The 22592-nt window shown below is 35.8% G+C and overlaps 2 protein-coding genes across 5 annotated transcripts in view; one reads left to right on the forward strand and one right to left on the reverse strand.

Moving 5' to 3' along the window:
* Positions 1 to 22216, forward strand: part of FRMPD2 (FERM and PDZ domain containing 2) — a 54233-nt gene extending 32017 nt beyond the window's left edge. For 2 of the 4 annotated variants that reach the window (XM_042818616.1, XM_042818615.1), the window contains 18 exons: positions 29 to 215; positions 1111 to 1269; positions 1890 to 2064; positions 3111 to 3321; positions 4243 to 4280; positions 5536 to 5622; positions 6037 to 6101; positions 7636 to 7797; positions 8002 to 8173; positions 9370 to 9449; positions 11577 to 11662; positions 13181 to 13296; positions 14612 to 14760; positions 16369 to 16459; positions 17128 to 17462; positions 18725 to 18940; positions 19248 to 19310; positions 21623 to 22216. In XM_042818616.1, coding sequence (XP_042674550.1) covers positions 29 to 215; positions 1111 to 1269; positions 1890 to 2064; positions 3111 to 3321; positions 4243 to 4280; positions 5536 to 5622; positions 6037 to 6101; positions 7636 to 7797; positions 8002 to 8173; positions 9370 to 9449; positions 11577 to 11662; positions 13181 to 13296; positions 14612 to 14760; positions 16369 to 16459; positions 17128 to 17462; positions 18725 to 18940; positions 19248 to 19310; positions 21623 to 21733 — 2503 coding nt within the window. In that variant the 3' untranslated portion in view covers positions 21734 to 22216. Of the gene's footprint in view, positions 1 to 28; positions 216 to 1110; positions 1270 to 1889; positions 2065 to 3110; positions 3322 to 4242; positions 4281 to 5535; positions 5623 to 6036; positions 6102 to 7635; positions 7798 to 8001; positions 8174 to 9369; positions 9450 to 11576; positions 11663 to 13180; positions 13297 to 14611; positions 14761 to 16368; positions 16460 to 17127; positions 17463 to 18724; positions 18941 to 19247; positions 19311 to 20188; positions 21555 to 21622 lie in introns of those variants that run through there. The other 2 variants (XM_042818614.1, XM_042818617.1) reach the window with 2 other exon arrangements.
* The window catches only part of MAPK8 (mitogen-activated protein kinase 8), a 245106-nt gene that overhangs the window by 100695 nt on the left and 121819 nt on the right, over positions 1 to 22592 (reverse strand). The gene's annotated exons all lie outside the window — the stretch shown is intronic.

Consider the following 22592-nt stretch of genomic DNA (forward strand, 5'->3'; position numbering starts at 1 on the left):
CTATTGATGAAGAGTATCTCACCATCAGCTCAACATCTGTGACCTCATTTTCAAGAGGAGGAAGCTCAGAGACTGTCTCCACAAACTTGGTGACCCCACAACCACGTGTCTGTGGCCCTTTCTCATCATCCCTGACTGCTAGAGACACGCAGAACAGTGACAATGAATGGGAAGATATGGAGGAAGAGAAGGAGGAAAAAGAGGATTGCACTAGGGTACGTGATTGGCATGAGATTATTAACAGGTAGATAATGACATGGGAAATGTGACAGCTTTATGAATGTGTCATTCTTAAAAAAATTGGTTTTAACTCATTATCTATGCTATATCTGCATGACTTTTCTCGCTTTCCAGAAATGTCCAAATTTTACTGTATGCCCAGCTCTACAGAACGCTTTACCGTTTCCTTTATGGTTATTTCCTTGCTCTTGAAATTCCTACTGTTTTAACTTATCATTGTTCTGCAGTATTATTCCCAGTGCACAGAGGCCTAAGACTTATCCTTAAATTAATGGGTGTCAGCTATTCCGTAATTTTTGCCATATTTTAAACTCATGTGGAAAATCACTTTGTTACAATACTACTATTGTAAAGTTCCAATAAGAAACTCCTATACTAATTACTATCCAAAATATAGGGATCAGTCCTGCCAAAAGCTGAACATCTTGCATTCCTGTTGATGCTAATAAGCTCTGAATTCCTACTAATTCGAGAGCATTGAGAATAAAATTTAGATCCAACTATTTGCTTTAGTGGGAAAGCAATAGCAATAGCAACTGAAATCTCTGAACTCTGTTGTAATGTTTGTCAGATCTGAGGACTCCATGACATTTTATATACTTAAAATGCCAAAATGTCAGTTCCTGATGGCATTCCATGCCTTATTAGGCCCTGTCAATCAATCACCGTGAAGCTGAAGTATAAAGAGGTATGAAGAAATAAAATTAATTCTGGAACAATAGCAGTGATAGACCAGAGAAATCCTTACATATGCTGCTTATTTATACCATCTGAACATCTGATTCCTATTTGCATATAAAACATAATGGAAAATGTTAATGAAGCAACAGAAAAGCCTACATCAAACATATCTTGTGTTTGCTTTAATAGGAAATGGAGGTCTTTGTGACTTTGACAAGGTTAGAGAACAATGGTTATGGATTCTCAGTGGTTCTTAACAAAGTGGACAACTGTCTTTATGTTGATGAAATCTTGCATGAGCCTGCCCTGTCAGATGGAAGGCTAAGAAGGGGAGACAGAATCGTTATGGTACAGTAATCCTTTGAATTTAAACAGGGGGGAAAGTATGTGCAGGTCAATGTCATTTAGCTTTAGTAATTTTCCTTTTATAGGGCCTAGTTTATCACATTTATGCATGCAAATGCAAATGAATCATATAATAAATATAATTCCACTGACTTCAGTAGAATAAACTTTAGACTGAATAGATTGTATGACCAGGCAAAACCCAAGAATCATCTAGCAGTAGTGCAGTACAGCTGAGACACTAAATGTCTTCCTTAATAAGTGATATAAACTGCACTGATCTGCACAAAAGATGCAGTGTCCTGTGTAATGTGTGAACAAAACCTGTTTTGAAGTTCATCTTCATTTCATTAGACTTGCCTTCCTTCATTTTTGCTACAGGACTTCAAGTTTCAAGGAAAAGAAGATACTTTTATGAAGATAAAATATTCAGGAAAACAAAAGTTCAAAAGCAAATCTTACTGCAATTGTAATTTTTTAACTGTTGCATGCATTCACAGACATTAGGTGCCATAGCAAAGCAATGATATGAGAATGAAAACTAATTTAAGCTCATATTGCAATATTTGGAGTGGAGGAAAAAGTATGATGACAGTCAGTGAGATCTATGGTTTGTCATTCAGGTGAATGGAATTGATGTCACATCTTTACAATGCAATGAAGCCCTGAGTTTGCTGCAGAGCTCTCCTCCTGATCTGCACCTTGTGGTTGGTCGTGCTGGCAGCGATCCACGTCCTTCTATTAGGCCAGATGACATTCCTGAAATCACTCTCACAAAAGGTGCCAACGGACAGCTAGGTGTGTAGTAAGTACTATGCATACTATTTTAGACAAAGATTATAGTGGTGATATGATAATTGTAGGGCAATTGTGGTCTTGGATCGTGCTCTCCTCCATCAACATGACAATGGGTTGGAGAACTTTCTTTTCAATAGAACCATAAAGGGAAGACAACTCTTATTAGACAAATCAAGCTATTGGAAGCTGAAGCTATATCTGTATGATCACACTATCAGCTGAAGTTTCTACCGTATCTTCAGTCTCATATTTTTATGTTATTGAAATACAAAGAGTTGCTAGAAATTGTTGATAGATGATGAATGTCTGCTACCTGCTGATATGACTAAAGTTCTATTTGGGAAAAAAAGGAGAAGGATGAGCTACTAGTTAGGGCAACAGCCTGGCATTCAAAAAAACTGCTTAAATGCTTGATTCATCAAAGACATGAAGTTTTATTTATCTACACTGTGCAATGCAAGCAATAAAAGAAATCCCCACAGTATGAATATCTTGTTATTACTGGAGAATGCAGTATGTACTGCACACAGATACAATTGTGGACAGAGGAAATAGCATAGTTATCTTTACTTTGATACAGGATCCTGTTTCCAGTTCAGAAACTAGTTTGTTTGGAAACTACTGGAATATCATTGCACCATGCTGCTTTGTACTGGTTAGGTACCTCCTTATCTGTCCTGCACTTTCATTCCCTGCTTATAAAATGGGAATGATAGCACACCCTACAGAAGACATTGCAAAGCACTTATGTACTGTGGTAACGAGGGAGTCTTATTCAAGTACATATTTGACATTAGCTGAAACAAAGCACCACGGAACAGCTGAAGAGTATAGATGGACAACACTGTTTAAGTTTTTTAATATTTTGTGAACATCTAATCACATGTCACTCTTGCTTTCTTACTGGGGGAAAAATGCTCTTTTGTTCATCAGTGTTTTGTTCAGTCTATCTTTCAATGACCCTCATATATTCCATCAGGATGCACTGACAATGAAATTCAAAACATGCTGCCACAAAAGACTTTTTATTATCTGCATTATTCTAGGCTTGAAGCTGACAGGAGGAGCTGGAAGCAAGCTACAAGGTATTTATGTTCTAGACATAGTGCCTGGCTCTCCTGCCAGTGTGGAAGGCAGTCTGCAGCCACGAGATCAAATTCTGTACATCTGTGGGCTGTGGACTGAGGGCATCAGCCTGGATGATGCAGTAAGAGTGTGCGAAGCTGCCACCCAGAATGTCCAAATCAAAGCAACCAGGTAAAACGAAGCAGACAGATGGAATCTGAGCATTCACAATTTCAGTCCTAATGTTAAAGCAGGCTTTTAGTTCTTTTATTAGCAAGTCAAAAAATAAAACCAAACAAGAAAAATGCTGTACCTCACAGGTCTGAAGGTGCATCCTGGTACACGACACCCATAAGGTATCTTAATTCTTTGTAGTTAAAGCTAACACAGGAAGATGTGAATGTAGGTGAACTCACATGACATGCATCATAACTCATCGAACTTCATCATCGAAACACAAATGTGAATCCTTTAACTGCCTCTGTTGGGAACCTCTGAGTTACTTTCAGTGGTGAAATATTTAAGAAAAATGCTGAAAATCCAGCAGTTATTCCACAGTACGTGATAAAATGTTCATCCCCAGGCTGCTCAGGAACATACAGCTAAGAATTCCCCTTCATCACGCTTTATGTTTATTTCATTTTGCAATCTGACAGAGCTCTGGACCGATACCAAATCAGCCCCTTAAGGTCTTAGAGCAACAGTCCAAACAGTAACCCCAAAATATGTAAATTACTAGGTTACACAATTAGATTTAGTGATAGTGTGTTCATCACAGCGATCTTGATGTCCAACAAACATTTATCAGTGTTTTATTAACTTGCATTGTGTTAGCAGGTGAAACCCAGCCCTGAAGAAGTTTAGTACTGCAACAGATATTATAACATATTCCTTCGTTCTTAGACCAATTTAAGTAAAATATTTCATTGTTATTAAGGACAGTGTATATTTATATACTGATATAAATGCTCTTTAGAAAAGCACCATTAAGTATAACAAAATCTTAGAAATACAACTTAATTAAAAATTGACTTTTTCAGAAATAGCTTTCATATGTGCTTTTAAAAACATGCAGCTCTTAATGGCTCACATATTGCACTTTTCTGCCTCCAGAAATGGCAATCCTGTGGTCCCTATAGAGCAAGAAAATAGTAAGTAAGGCTAAAGTTTTTTGGATTTGAGCTCAAGATTTTCTTCTGATTTTAGTATTAATTTGTTATTGATTCATTGCATTAAACAGTTATTAATAGATTGTAACTTGGCATTCAGTATTTCTGTTAAGAATCTGGAGAAAAATGGACAGCTTTTTACAGAGAATCAAAGTGTGTATTTCTTTTCAAAAAAAATTTAAAATTTTATCTATACTTGTATTTTGTGCAGTCAGCTTATTTTTATTAATTTGCTAATATTTAATGGGAATTTCATGGTTATATTCAACTTCTGGTTTGATTAAATCTATTCTGCAATATTTTTCCAGAGAATTTGAGCTTTAAATATGGTGCCATAACTTAACCATCCTGGACTGACTTTTTAAACTGATATCAATAACAAAAATGGGCAGAACCACAATCTCTTTAATTAATAAAGGAGCCTATCAGGGGGCTACAGTTATTGCTCTACTTTATTTCTCTAGTAAGATCTGTAGATTCCAGGAGATTTCTCAAGACGCTTTATCTATGATCCAGCTCTGATGCAGATTTATTAACTATACAGTGAGATGGTTCTCGGCCTTGAAAAAAAAGATTCTTAACTTTTGTAAAGCACTGCAAAAATATACAGTTATTTGTTGTTTGATATTCTGTTCGTGACCATCTCTAGTAGAAGCCTTCATTTAATGTATTCTCTTAGTTATAAAAATGCATACTGAAATGGCAAATGCAACATAGAATTAAGAAAACAAAACAAAACAAAACAACACAAACAGCAGAACATATTATGTTATATAATTCATACCTTAAGAGAATTTTCTGGAAGACAAATGAGATCATCTATATATGACAAAGCAAAACTCAAAAGTAAAGATCAGGGCAGGGTGGAAATCAAAGCCAAATCATTGTCTTCTTGTACAGATAGCTCTGCAGACAGTGATAGAACCTCCTTAATCCTCTGCCTAAGCACTGCCACATGTCTGGAATGACTCACTCTGATCTCCAGTTCTTGTTATCATTTTAAAAATAGCAACAAATGAGATGTAATACTTCTGCAGCTCAGGAAACTATTATTTGTATCACTGTGCAACTCAGTAAACTTAATCATGCAGTAATAACTGTCTCACACTGCCTCATACAGCATCAATATTGGATATTGATGCTTTGTTTCGTGATCTAAGAACAGAATTTACATTCCCTTGCGTACATGAAGCTGAGTGGGAGGCCTGTCAGAACAAACCTCCATGTATGCTTTTAGGGCTGCCTGCTGAGACAGAGAAAGACGATACTTGTCTCTCAAATGAAAACCTGAATTCCCAAGAGCAGCATCTACTAAGCCAACACGGTAAGGAACTTGACTTTTCTGGTAGAGTTTAAAAAAGGTTTAGTCCTCTCTATAAATGAAATTGGTAGGTGGTGCTGGAAATACTGGGGAAAGATTAATTGTTAGTAAGCAATTCTGTATCCCTCAGAGTCTCAGAGAATGCAAGTACATCATCTGTTTTCCAGCTGGTGTCCCTGATCCTGTAACACGCAGCTCCTAAAGCTTGTTTAGGAAACTGCTCTCTGGGAGGCAAAAGGTTCACATGAATCATAGGCAGAATGCTCAGTTCAGGAGTACTACAAAAGAAGCAATGTACATAAGCCCAGAGGAAATTTTACACATCAAATATGAAATGTTTTATTATGTCTCTATCATATTGAGTGTTATACCACAGAACCATATTTCAGTGGTGAAAACCGTTCTGCTTTTTCACAGAGAAACATTTGAAGGAAACAAATTGTGAAGCTCAGCAAAGCACTCCCAGTTCTCCAGAATGTAAGGTAAGGGGCAGTTTTATCAAGCATGAGGTGTTCCATCAAGTAAAGTGTGCTATAGTGACTGAGATTTTTTCAATAGTGGCATTTAATGTATTTACTTCATCCCCAGTTTCTCTTAAAATGTGAACACAGTTGCTCTGGAAAGCATACCGTGAAGTTTTGAACTGCCTCAGCATGCACTCGTCCTGTGTGCGCTCAGCACCTCCAGTGGTTAGGCCCCTCTCTTGCTGGTTTTCTATATAGTATTACTACCTTAACATCTTGATAATGAAACCAAGATCCACAGGATGTAGCCCCTCCATTAGGTCTTCATAGTACTCTTAATAGCTTGCAAAATTAACTCCTAGCTTAGAAAGAAAGTTGTGCGGGAAAGAGAGATAGAATGCCACAGTGTAAGATACTGGGAAGAATAAATGTGAAAGTAATGAGGAAGTATGTCCCACAACAAATCAAAACATTCATTGAAACTTGAGACTCATGTTTCAGTATGAAATACTGAATCTGAAAAGAGGATAAAATTACTCCAAATCTTTAGAGTATTTTCAGTGTTGACATACATCAGAGTGGTTTGGATTTACAATAGCTAGTGAGAGTAACTGTATTTTTGAAATAATAAATTCCCAAAATACACAGGTATGTTCAGGGGGAAAAAATCAATTTCCACGTTCAGCATACAATGCTTCAAACGTCTCACAAGTGCAAACATTGCTTTTGTTTGCGCAAATATGTGGAAAGTAATATTGCTTGGAATTGCCCGCTTTGGGACTGATATTTCATGAAAATAGATTTATTCATTTTCTCTTGGCTGGGGCTTACAAGAAATGGCTGTTTCTTGTTAAAATTAGACCTCCAACCTGGAAGAAAAATTAGAACCATTTTCTGGCTTTTGATTAAGTCATCTCTATTACTGCTTCTTCCACACCATTTAATCCATGATAGCTTGTCTGTTCAACTCACTGAAATAATTTCTGAGGATGATACATACATCACTGGAACCAGTCATGCTGCAAATCATAACAATTTCTAGGTTGCTGCTCTTTCCGACGTAATGCTTGACCCTAAAAAGGCTGCTGATTATAAAAGTGAATGACGTGCTAAAGCCAAACAGAGAGGTACGTTGGGGCTGCAAGGTTAAGACTTGCATTACAGAACAATAAAAGAATGGAGGACATACTGAGTTAGCGTCACACTTGAGATAAAAGTGACTGGCTTGTCAATGAAGGTGATGTATTTGATGTATTATGAAAGGGTTACATAAGTACATGTTTTCTTATTTTTATGAGATCATTTTACTCAGTGGATAGTATTAATAGAGCTTATGGAAATAAGGATGCACTACTTTCATTCTGATACGTCCATGTAGATGCTATAAATCAGTGGAAACTCTATGTACCCATCCAAGACAAGGACATATCCCACAATTTATATCAGCCACAAAGGATTGTAAAGCACAATATAATTCTTTCGTATTAAAAATGAACATGAAAAAAGCGCCCTGAGTAAACTCCACCTCTTACTGTGTCATTTTGTATTGTAGGACTTCATTATTAAGATAGAATTGGAAAAAGCAGAAAATGGAAGCCTAGGATTTGCGCTGGTTGGCGGCAGAAATGGCAGGGCTATCCTAATAAAAGCCATCAGCCCAAACAGTATTGCAGATCTAGATGGGAGGCTTCAAGTTGGTGACATCTTACTTAAGGTAGGGTTTGCTCTTCGTCATTTTGGTGGTGTGCTCTCATGGTATAAAGATGCAAAGAGAGGGAGATCAAGGAAGTTACTAATGCAGAAAGGAGAGAAGACTCACGAGTTGCAGAGATGTATAAAATGCGCTCAGTACTGGGATATGTGTTAAAAAAAGCTTTTTGTTAAATAAATTTGGAATTACTTACTGTGTATTTTTCAGGTAAATGAGACTTTAGTATCTGGTCTACCACGCCAATCAGTTATAGATTTGCTGCGCAAGGCTCAAGGCACTGTTCAGCTCACTGTCTGCCGAAGCGTAGCTTCACGTTGGGCTTACTCAAGCAACCAGAGAAACAGCATACCTTCCCCTCCAAACACAAACACAGAGCCTGGTAAGCAGCTAAATCCATTAAATACATATTAAAAGTGGGATTATGTCTGGACTCAATTTTTCTATTGGTAAAACAACTGAATAACTTTACCAATAACTCTAACGTTACTCCCGATTCATAGCCCTAGCCACAAAAAAGTTCTTTCAGCGCTGGATAAGCTTTCCAAGACATAAGAACATAGGGAATGATGCTCAAGACTCTCAGAAATGTTTAAACTCATATTTATGATGGTTTCTGGTGTGTGCTGATTTTAGCTAGTTTTATGCAAATCAGTGGTAGGTTTGTAGCTGGAGAGAAGGTGCTGTACATCCTGAGCAGCTGAGGTCTTTGGGACAGCTAAACAAGGACTGTCAGAAGCTACTGGAAAAGGTATGGTTATTCATAGTTATCTTGATGAATCTGAAGTAAATAAAGGGAGTGCATTATTTAAAATTTCCTATTTCTTTTCCAGCAGTTTGGAATTGAATGGTCTACCAATATTATATTACTGAGTCTCAAAGACTCTCTGTGTGAGGATGACAGAACTGTGCTCAGTTCAGGTGTGAAATGAGGATGTTCACTGTCCCATTTCAGTTCTAGTTTGATTTTGAGGGTAAATGATGCCAAAATGGGAAGGTCATCCAGATATAAAAAGGCTGATTAAACTTTTAGCAACGTTAGTGGCTGTGAAAATATTCCCATCCACTGCAGTAAGAATAGGCTTTTCTCCAGTTCTTCAAATTCAAGGAACTAGCTGTGGAGATGTGCATTGGGGTCTCATGTGACATTTGTGAATTAGACTGTTACTGTGAAGTTTAAACTCTTTTCCCTGGACCGATAAAACACAATGCTATTATGTAAGAACTGTTATCATAATAAACCTATATTTGCCTATTTAGTGCTGTAAAGGAATAGGCTGAGTTAGGGAAGTTTATCAATTCTGTTGTAGGTTTTTTACAACTCCTACTGATAGTGGGTATACTTCACTATCTTCTGGTCACCTGAGATATTCTGACTTCTTCAGTGGTTATATATGGAACTTTTGCTGTTTTTACCCTTACGAGAGCATCTAGAAAGAAGGGTATTTTGTGTTAGTTTGGGGCAACATATCTCAAGTGCCTCTTCCAAAACCAAAGTCCTCTGGTGTGGGTGCTACTGAAGGAATGGATCTGTATTTTCACACTTTAGGCATTTAAATTTCTTTTTCTGGTATTCAGATGACCACAGCATTGAGAGAAGCCTAGAAGCTCAATCTGTTTTCACTTTGAAGGAAGAATCCAACTGGATGTGCAGCAAGGTGAAGTCTGAATTGAGCTTGTAGAAGTTATCAGGCAATGTACTTGTTTGTAAACAAAAATGGGTTTGATGCAATGCTGGCAAAAACCACACGTTGTTAATGAAAAAGATTAACATGAACCAACTGTGCTGCAGTCAGCAGCACCTCTAATATTGGAATAAATCAGGGGATTCCACTGAGCTAAAGGTATATGATAAAAGCATACTACATATGCTAAAGAGAGGTGTTAAAGGAAGGTTGCATAAGCAAGTCTAGTTCTGGAAGTTTATAATGTTGGAATAAATTATTTATTAATTTTTCCATTCTTCCAATATTTTAAAAGTATGCTTTGAAAGTTTGCTATTCATCATTGTCTGCTAACTCCAAAGCCCCAGATTTCTTCAGGCGTAGTTTTGGTTTTGAATCCTAGTAAGTGAGGCAGAGACTGTCTGCATTAAATTTTACAATAAGTGTTATTTTTGAGTTTTACAACTATAAAACCTGTCTCCTGAAAATGCGATAAACGTAGTTTTTTTATCCTCCAGAGCAAACAAACAAACAAAAACCAACCTTCCAAAGCTTGCCTCATCCAATATAACCAAAGATATATATATAAAAAAAAAAAAAAAGGGGGGAGAAGTCCTTGAACTGAATAAGCTAAGAAAATTTTGAATGGAATTTCAGAAAGCTTTGAGTACAGTGCTGGAATGAATGTTGGAAATACATTGTTAAAGATTGGTGAAATGTAATACGAAAATAAGGTCAAATCTATGATATAATGAAGAAATATGCCAAGGAAATGATATTAATCAGAGGCATGAGATACTACTAAGGTTACAGGTCCCTTATTAGCCTGAGTTAGCAGTGTATTAGTGCTCACTCATGGTTTTAAGCTTGTAGTTAAGTCTAGTCTGCAAATGCCTAACTTTTATTTCATGCTAAACTTTTCTGCTGAGTTCATTCCATTAGCTCTCTTCTTAACCCTTTCCAGCCTGCCTTTAATGGTCTCACATTAATAGAAACTATACTTTACAGGGCACAGCTGCCATTTACTCCAAAGTCCTAGGGTTTGAAAATGACAAACTACAAAATAAACCAAAAAAACAAACAAACTAACAAAAACAACAAAAAATACTTTTCCTTGGCAAAAATAAGACAAATATCCTTACAGCATTCTCTAATCAGTATAGCCAATAGTAGAAAAAACTGAATAAGTTAATTCATGGTTAAATATGATTCCACGAATTCCCAAATTCTTGTGGGAAAATACAAGCATAAATGTAAAAACATAAAAATAAATAAAAGGTAGGATTGGCAGCCACTATTAAGATTCTGTGAGGTATCTGGTAGTTTGTACTACATTATATGCCAGGGTGGTTTCTGAATGGAATATTAAGCAGGAACAGAAGATGAAGAAATGTCACTCTGAATTAAAATTTATATAATTAACTGTCAAGTGCTGCAACTCAGAAGGAGCCACTTCCACATACTGAAGAAAGATGTTCTGCATCACTATCTAAGTGCAGGACCTAGTTATCATCCTCCAGGCCTGAAAAACAGCAACTAGTGGTATTGCTTCTGTTCCATCTGGAGGCTGATTAAGGATGTGCGCTCTGGTAGTTGAGATCTTTCTTAGTAGTGCAGATGCACTCTATTTCTAACATCTGGCTTTGTTGTGTCAGAGATTAAAAACAAAGAGGAAATTAGTACCAGAAATTCCAGCTGAAACAGCGCTGCTTTCTGCTGCCAAGAATTTGGAGGTGAAGAGCTGAGTGTGACTCACAACTCTTTTGACTGAGCTTTCTCTGTGAGATCAGAAATGTCATATTTTCAAAGTTAGCTACTCAGGTTAGATTGTAGGGACTTCTGAACACGGCATTGTTATGAAGATCACACATACAACTGATGTAGCTTATTCACTTGAGTAGATACTGCAATGCTAAGTCAAAGTCACATGTACTTTTTCCCTGGAAACTATTTTCAATTTCCTTCTTAAGTATAAAACACGTATTCATCAGTTATGAGAAAAAAATATTGAATAAAGTAAACATATTCTTGATGTTTTTGTTGTTGTTGTTGTTGTTGTTGTACTGATTGATGTTTCTTTGTACTGATTTTTCACAGCTATTTCTTATCTTATAACTACAGGGTCCAAAAAGTACACACTGTTCCCCTCTGCAAGGTCAGATGATTGGACAAGATTATCAGGGTATCATCAGTAACACTTCAGACGTGTAAGTCTCTCAAATATGGTAAAATTATTAAAGTAATCAGCATCAATTATTTATTCTTATATTTCCAGATCTTCCGTATACTCATGTCCCAAATTATTTGAACACAGTTATACTGAAATGCAGCTCCATTTTTAATAAGAGTGGCTAAACAGCTTCCACACAGCTATTAGAACAAATGTAACAGAAGTTTCTATGTGTAACTGCGGCTCATGCAGACAAGCCTAAGGCTGTAGTGACATAGGTGTTTACTCCAAGATGTTTTAGAATCAAGAGAATTTGAGGATGTTACTCCTAAGAAAATATGTGGGTACACAGTACAGGAAGTGTAGAATTTTACCTCAAATGTACAGAACAGGAAATCAAAGAATAATGTAGCTTTGATAAAAAGGAGCAGTTTTGTTTATGACAAAGATACAGAATATATGAAATATACTTATTTTACTTATCATTTATAACCCAGTAAGATGTAGAAAGTAATAAGTATTTGAAACTTAAAAGCATTTAAAACTTAAAATTTTGGAAGACTGGTTGGCCAGTCTTTAAAGGACAAAATTGTTGAAAGAACCCTTGAGAGTATCTGCAATTGAGAATATCCATGTGAATACAAGCTCAGTGCTACTTGATATTATCTCTCCACTAGTATAATATTATCTTTCAGTATACCAGGTAATCAGGTGTGATTATTATTAAATTATCTTGCAAGATGTGCAAATGTATCTATAGCTAATACAAAGTTATCACATATAAGGATAACATTCGTTTTTTCTTCTGGTTGTTTTGCAAATGGACTAGCTTTCTGGCCCTTGTACTTTAACCTGTATCTCTTTATTACCAGTGTGTTCTGGTAGTCCTATTTTATGCTTGCAAAAGCTTTGTCTAACTTGAAAATACAGTGCCTGAAACGATCACTGATCTTTGCAAAGCTGCTACTTAAATTATTATCTTATTCCCACTCTTAACAGTACCTTTTCCTATTGATTATGTTATGTATTATGATCACACATTATCCTATCCAATGTAAGGCTACAGTATGCTTAAGCCTACTCAAATAGTTAAATGGCAGATCTGCAGGGGGATGGAGTTAGCCATTGCATTAATATTTAACTCATTCTGCACGTATTATTGCTGTATCCTGGGTTGTAGATATATTATCTAGCTATACATATTTAAGCACTCTAAAATTCTCTATTTTAGAATATTCTTAGAAACCTTGAAGTAAGCCTATCCATCTATTATTGCTAACAATTCAAGAAATGTGTCATTCATGAAAAACTGCCTGTAACAACTTTATTTTCTGGCAGCTTTTTATACAGATCATCTGTCCCTGTTCATCCAGACGAAATAATATCATTAATCCTTGTATTCATGTTCTTCAGAAGTCATTGTGATTCTTGAAAATAGTCACTTGAGAAAGTTAAAAGTTACTGAAAATAGATTAAAAACAAAGTTTTTGCGTGGTCCAGATGACCATAACTTCAGCCGCTTCCATGAAACCTATCAACTAATGCTGTTTTACAGATCACAGAAATACGCAGGATATGAAGGCTGCAGAAGAGAAAGTCAACAGTCTGAGTCAGATAGCTGGAACAATGAAGATGATGATATGTTCCACAGGACTTCCATTCTACCTAGAAGTAACCAGAAATGCTCTTGTTTCCTTATTGTAATAGGCCAGCTACTGCACATAACTACAGTGAGATCAACACTACTCCCATGTACACAAGCTAAGAATTTCCCCTTTATGTCTTGAAGGCCAGATGACTCAGGTGAAAATTTTTGCCTCTGATGCATAGAAAAGCATCAAATCTTTGCCATATCCAGATGAAGATGGCCAACGTTAGGAGTTCTTCAACTCTTTTGGAGATCTGCTAGAAGGAAGGATCATGAGGCTGAGCTTAGTTAACTACGCGTAGTGATAACAGCTCTACTGGCCACCATCCATTTGCTACCATATTGAGCACCTCTGCTTTTGAGCTTAAAAAGGATGGGCAACTTGCAATTTTTGTTTTGCCATTTTTCTTGTTGTTGTTGTTGTGTTCTGTATAGTGTCCTTCTGCAAAACGAAAATATCTAAATACCTTGATTATACTCGATTAGGTGCACAGCGCTGCAATTTTTCGTTGGGTTTGGTTAAAGTGTGCAAAGACATCTTACAAAAATAAGAGAACAGTGCTCCCAGTCTTCAGCCTACAACAAAGCTGAGGAACAGATCATCAAGTTATCTCAAGTCAATTGGCATGTTTTCATTGCCAACAGTAGCCTCTGCTTGTAAGGACAAATTCTATAGTTTTGCCACTTCAAACTACTATTTTTTTTCCCCCCACCAAAAAAACCTACTGCTTTTATTCTATGGAAGTAACATAAATTACTGATGTGCCTCCTTTTTCAATTGCTGTAGTAGAACAATGATATTTATGTATCTTCTTAATCTAAGTTTTGTATCAGAAAGTATACTACAGAAAGCATAGCTAATTAGTAAAACTGATCCTTGGTTTTTGTGCATCAGAGGTACTTCACACCTTGTTATGGAAAGGAAGTGTGAGGTAAGATGAAGAGTGTGGCAGTATTAATCTTCAGGAAACTCCTGGAAACATGATTTCCTGTGAAGATGTGGCCGAAGTCTCAAATACAAATTACTGTTAAAGTTATAATTTTCCAAGAATGATTAATTCATAACAGACTGTATTTAGAAATTGTAGAAAGCAAGAATTTTAAATAATTGGATATGCAATCTCTATGAAATGTGGTGCTAGTTGTATCCATGATACTGACTGAGTCTTCTTTCTACTGTGAAGTAAGCCAAAAATACTTTTACAGTTTACTTCCACAGTATAAAACACTGAAGTGTACTCAAATTCTGCAGTCCCCTAGTTTTTAAATCCAAAACTTTGTGCTATGTTCAATAATCATTAAAAACTTCTTTTTTTTTTTTCTTTTTGCCATGTGTAGGCAGAACCTTTGCTTCTGAAGATGAACTGACTCATTTAATTAACTTTAAATCCTCACCAACCAGAGTACGTCCAAGGACTGGCATCAGACATTTTATTCAGGGCCTTAAGTCACGGATTGAAAATCAAGAGGTCTTGAAAGAGTTTATGGTAAAGTGTAATTCATTTTTAAGATCTTTAGCAGAACTAAGAAAGTGACTTTTAGAATTGTTCTACATACTTTATGGGAGATTCAGTTGTATCTTCACTGACTCCGTTTTCTCAGAGGATGTTCCAGCTAGGATAGGGCTTCTGCTCTGCTTTTTGAGTCATGTTGCACTATTTGTATCTCCCTCTTTCCATACAGGCCAGGTTTACTTACTGTATTTCCTGTCCAAAGATCTCACCCATTTGGAATTAAAAACAAGTAATACACAAAAATACAATACAGATAAATTTAATGTAGATCAACTTCTTTCTATTCCCCCCTCAGCTCTGCTAAATAGATGCCTAAGAACCCTTCTAGGCACTAGATTAAAGCAAGAAATCCAAACACCTAGACAATGAAAGAAAATGTTATCCACAATGCTTCAGTGATCCATGGAAATCATTGCCACAAAATGCTATTGAGGTCAGGGACTTAGTGGAAGTAAAATAAAAATAAAAACAATATAAGTAAATAATAAAAACATACAATTACATCTGATGACATAAATTATGAAAAAAATATAGAATTACGAATGCATTTCAGTATATGGAGCACTTAGTACTATTTATTAGCAATTTCTGAAGATTATTCCGTAGTTCTTTAACGCAGTCCTGGAATTTTTGTTAAATGATGTACTCATCCTCGATGAAATAGATTACTACCAGTTTTCCATAGTAATCAAAATGTTATCAGTTTCTTCAGGTTGCCTTCATATCTCACTTTCTGGGTAAAAAATCACATAGACTCATGTGTATAGGATTTGTTGACTTTCACCAAAAGCTCACATATACATTTCCACTAATTCTGTTCCATTACTGAGGTAGGCATAGCATGATATGAGCCAATTCGTGCATTTGCTCACAAAGCAGAAAGATCTAACAGGAAAACTACTGGTTACCAAAGTCAATGGATATTTTATTTGAGAAAAGCAATAGTTACTGATGATGACCTTGAAAAACTAACGAATATATTTCAGCCCATATTATACTATGTAGTGGCCAACTGTGAAGGCCAGGCATTGCACAATGCAAATCAAAGAGGTAGAAGAATAAAGAAAAGTGAAAGTAATTCAAAACTGTAAATGAAATTAATTTTCATCTTTTTGCTTCCTGGTCAAACTGCATTGTGTTACCCTAAATCTGCTACGAAGTTCTTAAGATTATGATTTTCACTTAATATCATTGATGTTGTTCCCTTTATCCATCAGTTTCTCTGTAATTGAAAATTATTCACTGACATTCATAACCTTCTAACAATGCTAAAGTTTATTCTCCAGTCACTTATGAATAATGATTATTTTGCCAAGACACTATTCCAAACATCTATTTTACAACAACATACAAAATGGTTCTGTAATTCAAGGTGCTGAGGATATGGGTTGGAAATCTCATTCAAAATCTCCAGAAACTTTCTGCATACTGAAGGAACTACTAAGCAATTTGAACTGTGCCTAGAAGTTTAAGGAAAAATGTGCTGATTCTCTTCTTTAAGAAGTCTGTCTCAGGTCACAAATCAGTAAAATCTCTTCATGAAGGACATGAAAACTGTGTGACTGTTTCTTTTTGATACAGGCTTTGGAACATGTGAAGCCAGTGGATGACTGCAGAACTGGCAAAGCACCAGAAAACCGGGATAAAAACAGATATCAAGATATTCTTCCATGTAAGTATGCACACCAATAAGAAGATACAGCTATAACACTGGGATTAGGAGGCGAAGCCCACCACATTCTTTTGTCATAGAAAATTCTACTAAAAATGAATTTTGATGAGATTTTTCCTAGAGTGTAAAGTTCACATAAGGTTGTCTGCTTTGTGCAGTAAGTAATTTCTCACTATCATCCTCAGCAAGGCAGGACTTGGTCTGGTCGGGAGGCAACTATCTTGGTGCTCCCTTCATTCTGTCATATAGTGGTCTAGTACATTTCTGTGGATTAGTGTATCTTTTCCAAATATAGCAGTTCTTTAAATCTACAGTTCTTTAAACTGTAGATACTAGCAGTTCTTTAAATCTACAGCTTTTGACATAGCAGAATTCTGAAAAGCACAGTGGAAATCACAGATATATGTAATTCTTGAAAAAATACAAGTTCATTTTAGAAGTATTTGAAAACATGATAGCCAACTAGATATTTCAGTTGCTCAGCTCTTATCTGAGTCAGAATTCTGATTAGCAGTGATTAATGTTAGAGCAGCCTGCCAAATGTGATCTAAAAAATAAAAGCATACTTTGTTGTTAGAGGCTGAGGTTCCCCATCTCCTAGATGCTAGAGGTGGCAGAGCTCCATTTCAGATCTACAGCTGCAATAGTAACTTTCTGTTTCTGTCCAGATGATAAGACACGAGTTCTCCTGGGAGAAAACAATGGCTACATTAACGCAAGTTATATCAGAATGAAAGTTGGAGAAGAGGAACACTTCTACATTATAACTCAAGGGCCTCTGCCTTCTACTATGGCTGACTTCTGGCAGATGGTTTGGGAGAGTGAATCAGATCTGATTGCCATGATGACAAAAGAAGTTGAGCTAGGAAAAGTGAAAAGTCATCGATACTGGCCTGAACCTCCACATGACTCCATAGATCTGGCTAATTTTCATCTCAGGCTGGACAGTTACCAGATTCTGGAATACTTCATAATTAGAATAATAGAAATGATCAACAAGCAGGTAAGTTGAGTGTAATTAACGTTTTCATATGTGAAGAAATTGAATAAATATCTTAAATGAATAAATACTGGCATTATTTGTTTCTTCTCTAACATCTGTTCACCATGTTCTTAGGAATGTTTGACAAACAGGAAATTTAGATAAATGAAATACTGCCTCATTGCTTATTGCACAAAGAGTGGATCCAACATTATAAACATTTGGACAAGAGTGTTCAATAATTAGTCCTTTAATATTTACAGAGTTGATGTGTTTTTTGCAGAATTTCTCACTGTTCTTATCAAATCAGATCATAAGGACTGCCATTCATGTTCTGTAAAAGTGGGTACAAGGAAGGATGAAAAGAAGTTGGTTTTCATCTTAAAATTTAGAAAGAATTATAATTTCTTTATTTCATGAGAAGACATGAAACTACCAATCTAACAGGACATTTTTGAAGATACAATAAATTTAGAACCTAATTGTAAGAACACTGAAACTGGGACAAATCCATCATTTATGCCTCCATATTAAATAAGACTTTGCCGAAATTTCTGTAGGACAAATTGGTTGATGAAATAATTAAAGAAAAATTAATTGTGCCAGACTAACTTGGTGTCTGTTTCTGTTAGTAAAACTATTTATATGATGAAAAATCTCACCTCACGTTACCATGTGAAAGATAGCAAAGTTTCTAATAAGGGTCTGTCCAGAAGATGATGAGAAGATTGGCCATTGTAAGTGATTGAGCCCTTACCTGATTTTAGTGAATGTTTTTATTTTTGCTACATTTGTTTTGTACCAGTATCAAATTACTACGGTAAATTATCAGTTTACTTCAGTAGAAATCACAGACATTAATTCAAATTATTCTAATGGCAAAAATCTAGATAGTTTTTTACATCCAGCTTACAGTCAATAGAAATCCATTGCCATGCTAACTGGGACTTTGGAAGGCTTCAATCCTTGAAGTTCCTAGATTCTTTTGTTTTTCAGATTCTCAGTTGCATAAACAATCATTTTTGCAGAACAATTATTGGTTGGACTTGGATCTTTACAGAAGATGCTTTTACCAGCATGGAAAAATTGTATATTTTTTCATTTAGTATTGACATAAGAAATAATAAGGAAAAAAAAAATGCTGTTTCCTCATTCATATTTCCAATTTATATTTATATATATTTACATTTACATGTATTTGTTTGTTTGTTTTTTACTGAGTTTTATATAGCTATGTTACTAATCTTTTGGTGAATACACACTTTTGTTTTCTTTTTTTCCAGACAGATGAGAGGCGAATTGTAAGTCATTTGCAGTTTACCACTTGGCCAGACCACAGTAGTGCCAAACTGTCTGAGCAGCTTGTAAAATTTATTTGTTATATGAGGAAAGCTCACAGGAGAGGACCTGTTGTTGCTCATTGCAGTGCTGGGATAGGAAGAAGTGGAGTTTTGCTTTGTGTTGAAATTCTTCTGAGCTATATAGAAAAAGATCTCTATGTAAGTACCAAACAAATGATTGTTAGATCTTACAGTAAATATAAATATTACCAATATGGATGTCAATAAAATGTGTTGATATCTTAGAACACAGTTAACTCCTGGTGGAAATTAATCCTTACAAAATGGAATAAACCCAGCTTTGTTATTTAAAAGAACAGAAATAATAACCAAAGTTATGTTATTTGTAAAAGAACTGAACCCCAGATTTCTCGTCATAAATTGTTTCCATTCTTTTTTTTTTTTTTTTTTTTTTTTTTTAAATAGTTTCAACATTAACATAATAAAAACTGTTCTCTTCTAATAGTTCAACATCAAGCACATAGTGAGAGATTTGAGAGAACAGCGGTTTGGCATGATCCAAAGTAAGGTAAGTTCTCAGCACTCAAACTAGACTACGACTTCAGAAAGCTTCAAATTCTGCTACAGATCCTTATGCTTGGATCATGTTTAGAAGTTTAGAACATAACCTTAGCCCCCTTGTGAGGAAAACAATAACTTTCCAGGCAAGTGTGTCTTTATCTAAATTTAGAAGGTCTTAGTAACTGAAATTAAGAAAGAAAGGGAAAAGAAAGCCAACGTAAAGAGACCTCTAGTGTAGCTTTAGTCACTTGAACTTCACAAATCATCAATATAGTACATATACAGGCCTCCTTTTGGCAAAACAAACAGACAAACAAACGAACAAACAAAAAAAACAACAAGAGGAATCACTGGCAAAACGGGAAAACAGGTGAGACTCTACCCTGCAAAAGCACAGCCTTTAGTTGAATTCTTGCAATTGTTAAGCTATCACTGCCCTTTCTACCGCTGAGCTAAACATACTCCCAGGAAGAGTTCACAGAGTACAAGACAAAATGAAGGTAACTCAACTTAGAACAAACAGGAAGTGGGATGAAAAACTAGACAAGACTAGGATAAGTTCTTCTCAGAGTCAAGTATTTAAGACATGCTCCAATATACCTTAGATTGGGCAGATGGTTAAAATTCAGCAGGTAAATAACCTCCATTGAGCTCAGTGAGACTCAAGCTCATGCTTACAGGTACTGCACTGAATAAAAAAGACCTCCTGAACTTTCATTAGTGAAGGAAAAATAAGATTGAGGATACCTTTAAATATACATATATTTATATATGTGTAACAAAGTTGCTGGTGTTACAAACAGCATTACAGCCAGTCTATAATTATTTATCTAGTTCCTTTGTCAAATGTATTCAGTTGTTTCACACTGGTGTCTCTATGTGCAGGATCAGTATTTATTCTGTTATGAATTTGTGCTGCAAGTCCTTCAGAACCTTCAAGCTGCGGATTCTTATTGACTGCAACGTGACTCTCCTCTGTAATTATCCTCCTCAGACTGCAGGGACCACTCAGCTATTGCTTTAAAGGAATGTGAAGTGTTATATTACATGTTCTAATAGATCACTCTGATTCCTAAAATGTTTAAAAACCTTGCTTAAAATGCCCTGGGTAAGTCATTCAAATCTCGGCTCACAGTTTGGAGAAGGAGCCAGCCGGAACTGCAGCACTGCTGTTAAATTGTCATGGACAGCTTGCATGTTCTATGTAATAACATATTAACTGCTAGGAAAATATTTTTGAACTGTGAGAAGGAAGTAGCAACCTTCAGAATTAGCTGTCCACAGGGCAACTAAAAAATTTAAGGCTCTGTGTGTTTTCGTGGAAGATTTGTTGTCTCCTCCATACAGCATTCTTGGCTTCTGGGCTGCAAATCAGTATTTGCATAGTAGATATGTTTTTGTATGGAAGGATTCAATTTGTTTGCCTTTTATTGCTTGAACAGTGTAGAACCATTTCCAGTCATTACGCCAGCACAGGAATTTATACCACTGTCACTAGACATCTTAAAGCAAGAGATAGGCAGAAACTTAGGATGCCTTTAAACCTTAGCTATTTATCTTAAAAGCAAGAAGAGAGTTCTAATTATTGGATGGCATATTCTTATTTTCTAGCAATATGAACAGCTGTAGGTAGAGTCAGAATTCTTCCATTCTACATCCACGTAAAAAGGATGCAATATTAAATCAGACTGTGTGTGTATTGTGGTACACATACACATTTCATCTTCCACTGATGCTTTCTATTGATCTTTCACTCCACTGAATTATCTTGTCATTCTTAACTAGAATCTGAATACATTTACGGGAAGACCCATTGGTTTCAGTAAGAGTTGAACCGTTCTTTAAATAAGAGTAAATAATTCTCTGTACAGTTCATTTCTCTTGTAAAAACTGGTTTTGTTATTGAGAGTTTGGACTGGAGCAAAAGCACAGTGTTCAGGTTTGTAAGATTGTAGCTGTCTCTACAATAATAATTCTGTTCCAGTTATCTACGTGGTGGTATATATTGAAGTGGTGTTACTAGATATGTATTGGGAGAGTAGCTTCAAAACATAGGAAATGATAACAGCATTTATTTAACTGAACTGTACATATTTTTAAAAATTCCTTGATTTCAGAAAATGTTAAGAGGCATTTGAATATAAAACTGAGTAGAAATAAGACAATAAAATAGCTGTTTACTGTCATTATGAAAGAGGCTTATGGCTCACAAAGAATGAGGAATTAAATACAAATTAAAAGCATGACTTTTTCTAAAAGTCACTGTTGTACAATTATAATTAAGGCCCAGGGCCATTTTTTTTTGCTTTCTGTCCTCAGATGGTCTGCTGGAAGCCAGTGGAAGATATAAATAGGATTTATGACATGAACCAGATGCTAATTTCAAACATACTGACAAAGATCCAGAACAGCTTTAAACCGGTGGAATAAACCTGGATCTATATTGGTATAAGTATAAACAGAATTCTATGTTTTGTCTTAAATTAATTGAATTTGAGCCTTCTAGGCTTCATACGTACTAAACTTACTTTCCTTATGTTGCATATAAAGGACTATTTGCACAGTTTTGTCAAGCATCATCAGCCAAATTTTTACTCATAACGCCATTACCTCCATTTGCTATTTGGCCTTTAACTTTGATTTTAATTATTGTACATTTACTTCTATGCAAGATAACACTGCAACTAAATGCACAATTCACTTTTGTACCACAGCAGCTTTAAAAACTTCTCAGTAAAAATCTTCCTGTGCTTCTTGCAAGGGTGTTTTTTCTGTGGTTTGGAAAAGATTCTGGATTTTGAAGACAATCTTTGTGGCACTATTTGTTCCTCATTTGTGCATCATCTTTGCAGCTGTTTGTCAGAAGCATTTCCTGTTTTACAGGGATATTAAAAGATTTCTGAAAACACTGAATTGCGTTTCATTTTTTTTTAATGGAAAAGCTATTTTAATATTAACCACTAACCAGAAAGAACCCATGGGAATAATAATATTATGTTAATAAGGGTGTATATTTAAACTTCCTGTAAAGGCAGATATTCTCATGATGGTCCCTCTTGTATTTTCCCCTAAGGCAGAGACTACTAACCTGTCTTGTTTTCAGCTGAGACAGAGCTGATTTTTCCTTCATAGTGCCTGGCATGACATCATGTTTGTCTTCAGGAGGAAAAAAATGTTGATAAAACTGTGATGTTTTAGTTGTTGCTGAGTAGCACTCTAGAGAACAAAGGGCATTTCAGCTTCTCAGCTCTTGTTCTATTCTGCCAGTGAGGGGGCAGAGGTGGTATGA

The sequence above is a fragment of the Centrocercus urophasianus genome, unplaced genomic scaffold (genome assembly GCF_019232065.1).
Source record: "Centrocercus urophasianus isolate 14NV4802_14NV808 unplaced genomic scaffold, USGS_Curo_1.0 seq_17, whole genome shotgun sequence".
NCBI classification, from domain to species: domain Eukaryota; kingdom Metazoa; phylum Chordata; class Aves; order Galliformes; family Phasianidae; genus Centrocercus; species Centrocercus urophasianus.